At 40.1% G+C, this 12,756-nt stretch overlaps 1 protein-coding gene across 1 annotated transcript in view; it reads left to right on the forward strand.

Moving 5' to 3' along the window:
* The window catches only part of TXLNG (taxilin gamma), a 42,672-nt gene that overhangs the window by 23,043 nt on the left and 6,873 nt on the right, over window positions 1–12,756 (forward strand). The window contains exons 4-7 of the mRNA XM_036912903.2: window positions 2,823–2,993; window positions 4,297–4,491; window positions 6,757–6,876; window positions 8,372–8,446. Of these exons, the coding sequence (XP_036768798.2) occupies window positions 2,823–2,993; window positions 4,297–4,491; window positions 6,757–6,876; window positions 8,372–8,446 (561 nt within the window). The remainder of the gene's footprint in view (window positions 1–2,822; window positions 2,994–4,296; window positions 4,492–6,756; window positions 6,877–8,371; window positions 8,447–12,756) is intronic.

Genomic DNA, 12,756 nt, shown 5'->3' on the forward strand with positions numbered 1-12,756 from the left:
TGATTTACATTTATGCTGAAAATATGAAGGATGAAACGTATACTATTTTCAGAAAATATTCTGAAGCTTTATTTCTTGAAACAACATTGATTTCTTTTAAAAGGTAGAGTATATGTAAGTGTATAAAGGTATATAGCAGTGAGACCATCAAGGGAATAATAGCCTTTTCCTAAGAATTGTTGCATAAACTTCCTTTTTGCCATCACTGTCCCCTCCGCTTTCTGTGACAGTGTCATCTGACGTCATGGGTGCTTGTGGTGTGGACACTTAGAGAAGTCCTGTAGAGCAGGTGGAATGGCGCCTGGCACTGTAATTGGGGTTGTCTATTGGGAAGACCTTGTGGACCACCACATTCACCAGAAAACATGGGTCCATGAAGTCGTCACATTTCACTTGCTAAGTGTAGATACTATTAGGCCTGTAACATGTCCGTACATACGTTATAGTGCCGATCTTTAGTTGGTTTGTGTAGATTATTACAGCGTAGTGACAGATCTTGGTATCTGGTTGGGTAGGTGTATATCATCCTCCTTATTACTCTTTCTGTCAGAAGTATCTTGGCTATTTTTGGCTCTTTATAAGATTTTAGATTCAACATAATAGTGCATGGGAAAAAAAACACCACTTGGGGATTTTGAAGAGCATTTCATGGAATCTATAGATGGATTTGGGGGAGAATTGCCATCCTCATAAAATTAATGGAACTTAAAAAGTGGATATCCTTATGGGAAAAAAATGAAATGAGATCATTACACATCATACACAATGAAGAATTCCAGCTGGATTAAGGGTTTAAATGTCCAAAAGTCAGGCTTTAAAAATTTTAGATATCATTTAGCTATATTAATAGGTAAATATTTTTCCAAACTTGGGTTAAATGAAAGATTTCTTACAATACAAACAGTACTCACTATCAGAGAAAAGATGTAAAAATTGGCTATACTGAAATTAAAACTTTCAGTAGATTAAAAGGCACTTTAGAAGAAAATGAGGAGACACATTACAAACTGAGGGAGCATAGTTCCAACAAATACAACCAACAGAAGATTTAGTATTAAGAATATCTAAGGAACACCTACAGATGAATAGAAAAAAGACAGATAAGCCAGTGGAAAACTGGGCAAGAAACATGTAAGAGGCATTTCATAGAAGTGGAAAAACAAAGATACAAAGCTATCTTAACACAAAGTTGCATAAGCATATAAAGAGATGTTCTATCTTAGTGATCAGGGAAATGCCAGTCAGGACCACACTGAGATGCCATTCTATGCCCATTGTAGGGGCATAAAGAATTCTGATCGTAGTAAATTTTGGAGAGGATGTGCCATCTACATATAAATCACTGATGGGAGAATAAACTTGCCAGCCATTCTGGAGAACAGTTTGGCATTGTTATGTGTAATCGAACGTTTAGAAATCACTGCCTAGCAACCTCACTTCTAGGTTTGCACCCAAGAGAAATCCACGCCTGCGTCTAAAAGAAATACATTTGAGAATGTTTGTGTCGTTGTAAGTGATAAAACCTGGAAACAACCCAAATGTCCATTGATTTGGGGGGTGGTGTCAGTAAAGTATGTTGTGTGTGGAACATACTAAAGTATGTTTCCATGTGAAAGAGCAGAATGTTATACAGCCCGTGGAACAAGTCTGGCAAGGCCTGTTTTTGTACTGCCCACGAGCTGAGAATGGTGTTATATTTTTAAAGGGTTATTTTAAAAATAGACGACAGTACAACAGACCCGATATGTGGCCCACAAAGTCTAAAATACTTACTTTCTGGCCCTTTGTAGAAAAAGTTTGCTGTCCCCTGATCTATAACTACGTGCAAACCATTGGACGAGTCATAGCATATCATCTACAGCTGTGCTATCCAAATGGCAGTCATTAGCCACATGTGGCTATTTAAGATTAATTTAAACAAAGTTTAAAATTCAGTTTCTCATTGCGCTACTCACAATAAAGTCAAAACAACCAAAACCAAAACAATTTAGGAACACACACAAATGAGGAAAGCAAAGGAATAGTGAACCCAGAATTCAGGGTTGTGGTTACCTTGAGTCAGGGCAAGGCAGGTGGCATTCCAGCCCTTGGTGGCCTTATACACAGTGTGCACAGAATCAGCAGCCTCTTGGAACTGTCTTGCAGTCCACGGTCCATAGTCAGATTACTTTACAAATGTGTTAGACAAAAACGAAATTATTTTTCCTGCAGGAATTTCCATTAAGATATCTTTAGTAACTGTAAGCATATGGCCAGTAAGGATGCCCAGTATGTTTTGATCAGCCACAAGGTGTCACTCTTGGGTCTTAAAATAGACTCAGCATCATTTCCTTCCTCAGTAAAAGGTCAGTCAGTAAGGCAGCCATGTTATCTGTTAGCATTGATTTAACCTTGAAAGAGACTCATTTGCTCCAGGCCTAAAAATGGAGTTATTATCCACCTACTCACAAAGAACCTTGGGTGGTGCTTATTAAGTTGTAATTTGGAGGCACCTTTCAATAAAGTAGCCTTTGTGTATTTTTTAGAAAAGTAAAACTCTGGTGGTGTTGATTCCTCAAGTTTTCCAAAAAACATTTTTTTGTTTTTAGTAAGAAAGTAAAGGGTTTAAGATTGTTTTTTTCCTACCTTGAATTATTTACTTTTCTCCAACGACTGGAAAAGAGAGGTTGGCAGAGTAGCATGGCATGAAACAATTTTAATAAGATATTACACTATAGTATTTGGTTTTTAAAAATATTTTTCATAGTTCTTAATGTAATTTTCCCAGCTATATCTCAGAGTTTCACTATACTTGTTAAATGTAAAGTGCTTACTAATTTTAGCTGGAGGAGAGCCGGAATGTTCAGAAGCAAATGAAGATTCTGCAGAAGAAACAAGCCCAGATCGTAAAAGAGAAAGTTCACTTGCAGAGCGAACACAGCAAGGCCATCTTGGCAAGAAGCAAACTGGAATCTCTCTGTAGAGAACTTCAGCGTCACAACAAGACGTTAAAGGTTAGTTAGTTCATTTTTGTTTTCAAGAGGGACTGACTTAGCTTGTTTTATAATCACCAGGTATCTATTTGACATAAATCCTTACCTCTACCTGGACATAGAGACACCACCTTTTTATGTCGCTTGGCCTGATGCTGTTTAACTAATACCTCATACTTGGTCATGGGGAGTCTAGATGAGATTGATGTTTAGACCACAGCTTTCCTGCTTGGAGCTGTGGCTTAGGAAGCTCAAAGTTGCCAATTTTCTGCTGAGTACTGATGTAATTAATTACTGTATATGAAAAGCTGACATGAAGTGAGAAGCCAAGTAGAAAGAGATGAGGCTGAATGAGTCTGGGAAGGGAAAACACCCCTTGAGCTCCTTGAGGGCTGTTATTGGGCTACACTGCCGAACTGCCCTTGCCCACCCCAATTCCTGAGTAATCAGCCAAGGTTGCTAAGTACTTTTAGAAGAGCACTTCTACGTCAGCTGATTATAAAGGAAGAGGTAGCAGGCACCTAAAGATTAACTGGTACCAACAGGGGAAGAAGGGTGAAGAGCAGAGACATGGGCAGGCTTGTCCTCATGTAGAATGTTGGTGTGGTTACCCTGAGCAGGACCTCTCAGCATGCTCCCCAGCCACAGCAAACGGCCCCAGCCCTGGAGTACAGGGGCACTCAGAAAGTGGACCGTCACTTGATGTGGGAGCTGATGATTTCTCCTTTGCTTTTGGACCCTTAGATTTAGATACTTGCTAAAGTAGGTAGGGGTTTTTTTCCCCACAGCAAATAAACATTTTGATTGTAGGGATAAACTGTTTAGACATGTAAAGGTCTTTTAACACTTGCATCCTAGCAAGAGTTGGAAGTACACTTTTTAAGGTACATGTTCCTTTTGTCCCTTGCCTTCTGGGGAGTTGGTGTGACCCCAAAATAAGCTGCAAGAAGGGTTTATCTCTTCAGGCTGATTTAAGATGCCGCCCTGTGTGGCCAGCAAGGAGAGGGTGTTTGGGAACATTACGTGGAGGGAGCTAGCTGTGCAGAGAGGCTCCTCACTTGCCCTTCAGCATCATGAGTTTTAGATGAGCACATCTCCCTTACTGTATAGCAGGGCACTGTGCTGGTCTCTGATTACTCTTAGGTACTTAGGAAAAAGCTGCTTGCTTTTAAACAGGAGCCTTCTGGTCCTAAGTAAAGGGAAGGAATTACAGTTCAGAAGCAACACGCCAGGGCAGCAATAAATGAACCCACACAGCACAGCTTCTTTTATGAACATCTTACCTGTAAGTCTGTACCATTAACAAGTTATTTTGAATAATAAGGAAGAAAATATGCAGCAGGCACGAGAGGAGGAAGAAAGACGGAAAGAAGCCACTGCACACTTCCAAATCACTTTAAACGAAATCCAGGCCCAGCTGGAACAACATGACATACACAATGCCAAACTCCGCCAGGAAAACATTGAGCTGGGAGAGAAGCTGAAGAAGCTCATCGAGCAGTACGCATTGAGGGAGGAGGTAAGGCCCTTTTGTTTGTTTATTCAGCTGCTCGCTGTGAGCAGGAACTTCCTGCCACTCACTGCTGAAGTAGAGCCCTCGTCACAGGGTGTTCTAGAACTTGGGCATGTGTGTAGCAGATGTTCGACATGTATTAGGAAAGCCTCTGCCGTCACCCCAGCAGGATGCTCTGGGATCAGCACTGATGGTGCAGGAGTCCATGGATTTGGGTCCATGAGGCAGTGTCGTGGAGACGTGTTAAGTACTGCTTGTCTTCCATGTGATACTGGAAGACTGTGATGTTAGCATACAGATTTTTTTCTGCTCATCTGGATTAATAATAAATATTTGGCTCCAAAATACCCCTTGTCTCAGATATCTGTGATAATCTGTGCAGTCTACCATTGTATTACACGTGATCTCAGATTTTTTTTTAATGGGGTTTTATACTGTTTGGGAGAAAAAAGTATCTATTTCTAAACCTTCATACACCCACCCATTGAAGCAAGAGATTTACTGGAAGGATCTAAGGCTGCTGATCTTGGTCATTGGCCTCCAACGAAGACTTTCACAAGCTAATCAGGAAATTTGGAGGTGGTGTTTAGATTAAAAGCGAATAGGTGTTGTGACCTGCCCTTTAAGTTTCCTCACTGGGCAGGATTAGAGGCATCAGGCTTTTTAAATGATGCAACCCCTGCCTTTGAAGTCAAGAAAATATACTTTTATGTGTGTTGTAACCCTTGCACAAATTGATTAAAATACCTGATTGAATTTTTAAAAATTGTGGCATCTCTGTGAGTTACTTTATATAGTTCTCAAGGCAAACTTTATATTAATTTGGTGTTTTACATACAACCCTTCAAAACCTATTTTTTTAAAGGTATTCTTATTTATCACTCTTTGCCTTTTCCTTTTTTTTGACTTTTTATTATGGAAAATTACGAACTTAAAAGTGAAGACTGTATCACCTGGCTTTAGCAGATGAGACCCTAGTTGCAGCTATGTTCCCGTCGCCTTGCCCTGGGTTATTCTGAAGCAAATCCAAGGTGTCATTCCAGTCAGATCTATTTGAGGCTGTACCTCAAAACCCTGAGGATTAGTTTTCAAGCATAACTACAATAACATTTTCACACCTAAAGAATTGACAATGATTACTTAATAATAAATATCCAGTCATTGTTCAAATTTTTCTGATTGTTCTATTCCCTCCCTTTTTAAAAAATGCTGTTTGAATCAAGATCCAATTGAAGTCTATCATTTCAGTGGTTGATATGTCTCAAGTCTCTAACATAAAGATTTCCTTTTCTTTTTTTTTTTTCATTTTTACAACATGTTTATTGAAGAAACATTTTTTGGTCCTAGAGAATAAATTTTCTACTAGATGATAAAGCTCAATTTTCTTAAAATTATTCTTTTAGTTTTGTTGTTTAATGACAGTCTGCCACATCAAAGATGTAGAAAAATTTTAAATTACACGTTTAAATCACATTACTTGTGAGTCTTATTTATTTTGAATATTACTGTATGTTCTTCCTTTGATCAGGAAGAGTTTACTCTTTTTGCATCTGAGAAAGGGATATTCTGATGACTATTGTGCACACACAACCCCTTAATAATTTTGTTTGGAAATAATAATGGCCTTTTACCAAATGTCTAATAGGTACCAGGTACCGAGCACCTTACATAGTATAACCGTTGCATTTGCTTTTACAACTCTGCAGTGTAGGCATGGTTATCCTCGCATAAGGCAGGGAACTGAGATTCAGCAAGGGGGAGAATTTGCCTGGTGCTGCACACTAGCCAGGATTTGAACTGGGACCATTCCTGCCTTCCATAACATGCTGCCTCCAGCTGAGAAATTAGGAAAATTCAATGGGGAGAAAAAAATACCTAGGATTTACGTGTATGATACATGGTTTCAACAGTCTGATCTCCCTATCCATCTTTTCCTTGATAAGAGTTGGAGGCTCATTTTCATTGTAGGGCAGAAATGGGAAGACTCTACAAGCGTGTGGCCGCTGAGGCTCGCTTGATGGCCCACCTCCGAAAGGGAGGCACAGGGTGGGAGTGAGGGCTTCGTTCCTGCAGGTGCAGGAGGCTTTGCCAGGTGGTAGAAAGCACATGCTGCTGCCAGCATGTGGCCAGAAAGACTCAGTGTCATTAGCTATGGTGGCATTAGCAAGAGAAGCAGGGTAACAAGCAAGGCATTGTAACTTGTGTTATGTTTCCTCGTCATTGTGTTCCTTTTTTCAGTAAGTGATGGAAGAAATTTTACTTTTCCCGTAGCACATTGATAAAGTGTTCAAACATAAGGAGCTGCAACAACAGCTTGTGGACGCCAAACTTCAGCAGACAACACAGCTCATAAAAGAAGCTGATGAAAAACATCAAAGAGAGAGAGAGTTTGTAAGTTCTATTTCTTAAATTATTACCAAAATTATAACCAAAGCTGTTTAAGACATTGAAACTTACTCTACATTTAATGTAGCACCTGAGTCATACTAATTGGTTTTTTGCTCTAGATTGAGAAGGGCATGTGTGTGTTAGAAAGTGTTTGACTTTTGATTTCTATTTAGCCTTTTATTCAGAAGATACACTGGAGAGATTAGGCCAAGTTTGTGGAAAGACCCACACTCATTTGACTTTTCTGTACTTGGAATTTTTATTTGACTTCTTGGGTAATGGTCACCAAGTTTAGCACAATAAATCTGGCAATGAAGTTTAATATCAAGCTTGCCACACAAGGATATCTATATACTGTTATATTTTGTTTTCAAATAGGTAACTTAAAACTAGGGAAACTGTTTACTTACTCTGGTATAATTTTCTGACAAAAGTTTTAACAGAATTCTCTATACCCTTATCAGTAGCATTGTCTACTAGCATATGCTCAGATTATATTGCCTGTCAGTAATTGTGAGTATAGTGACATCTCACTGGGAATATATATTTAACATATGCAAATTAACCTATAGATGCTTCACCACCCCCACCCCCAAAATGAAATGATTATGAAAATGAGGACTGTTCCATCCAGCTTTCACTGGAGTAGCCTAGGCCTTGAGGCAAGAAAGCCTGGTATGAAGGCTTGGTTCTGGAGTGGCCCTCAGGATACAAATGTGTCGTGCTAAGTGTGAACATAGGGTTAAGAGAGACGCATTTTTCACAGTGTCCTTCCTCATGAGCTGACAGTACCATCCTGTGTATAACTGAAGAAACAGTTGTCTTTTCCAAAGTTGGAGTATGAATTTCATATATGTGCACACACATGGGGCACAGTACATGTACGTACTTTCTGGTTGGTTCAGGGACATTTCGAGGCTTACTCGGTTTGTGTGTGACATTCTACTTCAGGGACTGAATTTCACAGCTGTCTACTGTTCAACTTCGCTATAGATTTTTCATGAAAACCCAAGTATATAAATAAAGCTCCCTTCTGCCCTCACCCCAGTTCTTAAAAAGTGCTCAGAAACCAGGTCTCTGATTCATTGCTTTGCTCCATCTCCTTTCACTCCACCTCATCTTGCCTCTTGTGGAGTCTAGGCGCTTTCTAAATCACCCAGATAATGTCAAGATTCCTAGCCATGTTTTCTGCTAATACTAGGCTTCTAATTATTTTCACCTAAAACATAACAATTTAACCCTGAGTTTTGTAAACCTGTTATTAGGCCTCCAGGGTACTTTTTCTAAACAATAAGAGATTATTCCCACATTCCAAAGAGGAACAGATGGAAGATACAGGGAAATTGGCATTTGATGTAACAGAATGTTTCATCCACAGACTCATGGTCCTTGCTGAAATAACGAGTGGGAGGATCCAGCCTAACTATCCGGTCATTTGACATTGTAGTCATATTTGTAATTACCATTAGTATTTTGCCAGAATGTTTCTGTTTTCTAGTTGTTAAAAGAAGCAACAGAATCGAGGCACAAATACGAACAGATGAAACAGCAAGAAGTGCAGCTAAAACAGCAGGTAACTTGAAAGCAGGGGTAGCAGCGCTTGTTAAGAAAAATCTGTGCTTCCTTTGATGTGGACCTTGACTCTCTCTCTGAGGTGCTTTTGCTTGTGCCCAGCCAGAACTGAGAGTAGACCACGTGTCTCGGAGTTTTCCTCTTTGGTCAGGGGGATCAACTCATCCCAGATTTGCCCAGAACATTCCTGGTTTTAGCACTCAAAGTTCTGGGTCCCCAGAAGCACTCAAGTTTCAGGCCGACCAGACAGTTAGTTGGTCACACTATCTCAGGGTCCCCCTTTCCACCATCCCAGGTATTGCCTCCCTTTCTCAGTCTGTTCCCACATGTGTCAGCTAACTTCCAACTGAAGAAAAACTCATCAATCTTTGTATTAAATTGAGCCATATGAAGATGCTGATACTTGACTTCTTTGGCCTACATAATGTCAGTTTCTTATGGTTTAACCTAAGCTCTTTAGAGTTTTGTGCTGTGAGTACATTGAGCATATAACCTATTTTGTAAACCACCTGTTGACCATGTAGTCCCACTCCCAGGTAGAGCTGTGGAGGTTGAGCTTTCAGTGGGGTCCCCCTTTCCTTTTCCTCTTCTTTTTTTCAAAATGTGGTATTAGTATTGTTAATTATAGTTATCGTGTTATACATTAGATCCTTGGAACTCATTCATCTTATAACTAGAAGTCTGTATCCTTCGACCAACATCTCCCCATTTCCCCCACTCCCTGGCCCCTGGCAATCACCATTCTACTCTCCTTTTTCTATGAGTTTTACTTCTTTGGATTCCACATATAAGTGACATCATCATATGGTATATGTCTTTGTCTGCCTTATTTCACATAGTGTAACGCTCAAGATCCATGCATGTTGTCACAAATGGCAAGATTTCCTCCTTTTTTATGGCTGAATAAGAATTCCATCGAATATATTATCACATTATCTTTACCCATTCATTTGTTAACAGGCTGTTTCCACTTCTTGGTTATTGTGAATATTGCCTCAAATGACCATGGCAGGGGGTGCAGGGTACAGATATTTCTTTGAGATAGTGATTTCATCTCCTTTAGTAGATACATATATATATCCAAAAGGAGGGGTCATTGGATCATATGGTAGTTCGACTTTGAATTTTTTGAAGAGCCTCCATGCAGTTTTCCAGAGGGGCTGTGTCTTTGTACGTTACCACCAGCCGTGCACAAGGGCTCCTTGTCCTCTGCGTGCTCACCGACATTTGTTATCTCATCTTTTTTATTATAACCATCCTGACAGGTATGAGGTGGCAGCTCATTGTCCTTCTGATTTGCACTGCTCTGATGATTACGATGTTGAGCACCATTTCATGTACCTGTTGGCCATCTGTATGTTTGCTTTGGAAAACTGTGTTTATAGAGTCCTCTGCCCATTTTTAAATTGGGTTATTCGGGGGTTTTTTGCTGTTAAATTACATGAGTTCCTTATATACTTTGGATATTAACCCTTTATCAGATACATGGATTGCAAGTATTTTCTCCCTTTGGTTGCCTTTTCATTTTGTTTATTTTACCGTGCAGGAGCTTAGTTCAATGTAGTCCTGGCCCCATTTGTTGATTTTTGCTTATATCGCTTGTATTTTTTGGTGTCATAACCAAAAAAGCCATTCCGAAGACCACTGTCAAGAGCTTTTTGCCTGTGTTTTCTTCTAGGGGTTACATGGTTTCAGGTCTGTCTTTTTTAATCCATCAAGTTAATTTTTGTGAGTGGTATAAGATAGGGGTCCGGTTTCACTCTTTCTCATTCTTTTGCACTCCAGTTTCCCTAACACTATTTATTGAAGAGACTGTCCTTTCCCAGTTGAGGATTCTTAGCTCCCTTGTCAAATACTAGTTGACCATATTTGTGTAGGCTTATTTCTGGGCTCTCAGTTATGTTTCATTGGTCTTTGTTTTTATGCCAGTACCGTACTGTTTTGATTACTTTAGCATTGTGGTATAGGAGCATAATGCCTCCCCAGCTTTGTTCTTTGTCAAGATTGCTTTGATAAGATTGTTTATCAACCATGCTACAATAAAAAGAAATTGCTGTGGCTCTTTGGGCTCTTTTGTGGTTCCATACAAATTTTAGGATTCTTTTTCTATTTCTATGAAAAATGCCATTGGAATTTTAATAGAGATTGTATTGAATATGTAGATGGCTTTGGGTAGTTATGGACATTTTAACAAAATTAACTCTTGATCCATGAACACAGGATGTCTTTCCATTTATTTTTTTCTTCAATTTTTCATCAGTGTTGTATAGTTTTTGGTGTATATATCTTTTATGCCCTTGGTTTAAATTTATTCCTAAGTATTTTATTGTTCTTTGCTGCTCTTGTAAGTAGTATTGTTTTATTTCTTTTAAAGATATTTTGTTGTTAGTGTATAGGAAGTTTCACAGCTGATTTCTGTGTTGGTTTGGTATCTTGAAACCAAAGTTGTTCTGACAGTTTTTTGGCAGAACCTTCAGATTTTCTGTACGTAAGATCATGTCATTAGCAAACAGTTTGACCCCTTGCTTTCTGTTTTGGTTGCCTTTTCTTTTGCTTGCCTGATGTCCCTGGCTGGGGATTTCAGTACTGTGTTGAATAGAGATGGTGAGAGTAGGCACCCTTGTCTCGTTCTGATCTCAGAGGGAAAGCTTTCAACATTTCACTGTTGAGCATGATGGTGGCTGTGGGTCATTTCATATACGGCCTTTATTACACTGAAGATGTTCCTTTTGTATCCAATTTGTTGAGTGTTTTATCATGAACAGCTAGAATTTGTCAAATGCTTTTTTGTGTCTATTGAGATGATCAATGATTTTTGTCTTTTACTCTATTACATGGTGTATCACATTTGTTGATTTGCATATATTGAACCATCTTTGCATCCCAGGGATGAATCCCATTTGATCATGGTGTGTGATCTTTTTTAATATGCTATTGAATTTGGGTTGCTAGAATTCTGTTGAGAATGTTTGCATCAGTATTCATCAGGGATGTTGGCCTGATGTTATCTCTGTCTGTAGTATCCTTTTCTGGCTTTGGTATCAGGGTAATGCTGACCTTGTAAATGAGTTTGGGAGTGTTCTCTTCAATTTTTTGAAAGAGTTTGAGAAGAACTGGCATTAATTCTTCTTTAAATGTTTGGTGGAGTCTACCCATGAAGCCGTTTGGGCCCAGGATTTTCTTTGTTGCCTCCCTGCTTCTCGAGCCCCACGCCATAGGTCGGCCCTAATGCCGTCTTTCTCTGTGCTTGCGCTGTGTGGAGTAAGGGCATCAGGTGTTGCCTCTCTACTTAAAGAAAAGGTACAGAAAATACTTCCCATGTCTTTATGGAGAGGCAAAATTAGGCATGTAAAGTTTTATCTATATCCAGCTTTATTTATCTATATCTGGCTTTGGAAGATGGGCTTTAATGCTGGAGTCACTGCCAACTGTCCAGTGCGAGGTACCGGAGGGCCCTTCCTCCAAGCTTACAGACATCTCCAATGCTGTTATCTGTGATCTGTGTGACTCTGGGTCACATTACCTGATCACTAGTTTGTTTCCCTTGCTGTCACCTCTACCTTTTCCTGCTCCCTAAATGTGGTGGCAGTTCTTTCCAAGAGTTGGTCTCATGCTCTCACCATGTCAGTTTCCAACATTTGTTGATGATTTCATAGTCTTATTGGTGTATCTTGACCTGGTGTTTTGTAATCCATCCACAGAAGTCCAGGTGTGATGGTAGGTGCCACTTACTACCTAGTGTGGGCCAGCACTGGACTGCACCAATCTAACCTGGATGTTCCATCTTCAGTAAAAACAGACCGTGTTAAGACTGCCGTAACTCCTGATCCCCCACAAGTACCAGAACTGCTCCCTTCATCTGCCTGAGCCACTCCTGTTGTTCCCGACTCCAGGCCAGCAGCCTCAGAGGCCATATCAGTGTGTGCCGCTCTACAGACTGGTCATCAGTCCTCTGCATTTTTCTCAGTTTGCCTTTAAACTTCTGTTCACCCTAGCCCTTGCCCCCACCTTTCTGCAGGTGTGCATTGGCTGTCTTCCAATTGTCTTGTCTCGCCTTCGTTCTGCATCTTCCTCCCCCATACGTACAGGTTGCTTCTGAGTGCTTCTCATACGGTCCATCCCACCTGATACCTGGGTGGGCTGGTTCCATCATATCACACTCTGGCCCCCCCTCATCCTGTCCACGTGGCTGCGTTTAATATTCCTCACACAGCACTGCTCGAAGTGGAAAGGCATCGCTTACACTATTTCCTGGCCTCTGGTGATCTTTATTCTTCTCTGCTTTCATTGTATTGTATTGTATGATCTGGA

The sequence above is a fragment of the Manis pentadactyla genome, chromosome X (assembly GCF_030020395.1).
Source record: "Manis pentadactyla isolate mManPen7 chromosome X, mManPen7.hap1, whole genome shotgun sequence".
Taxonomy (NCBI): Eukaryota; Metazoa; Chordata; class Mammalia; order Pholidota; family Manidae; genus Manis; species Manis pentadactyla.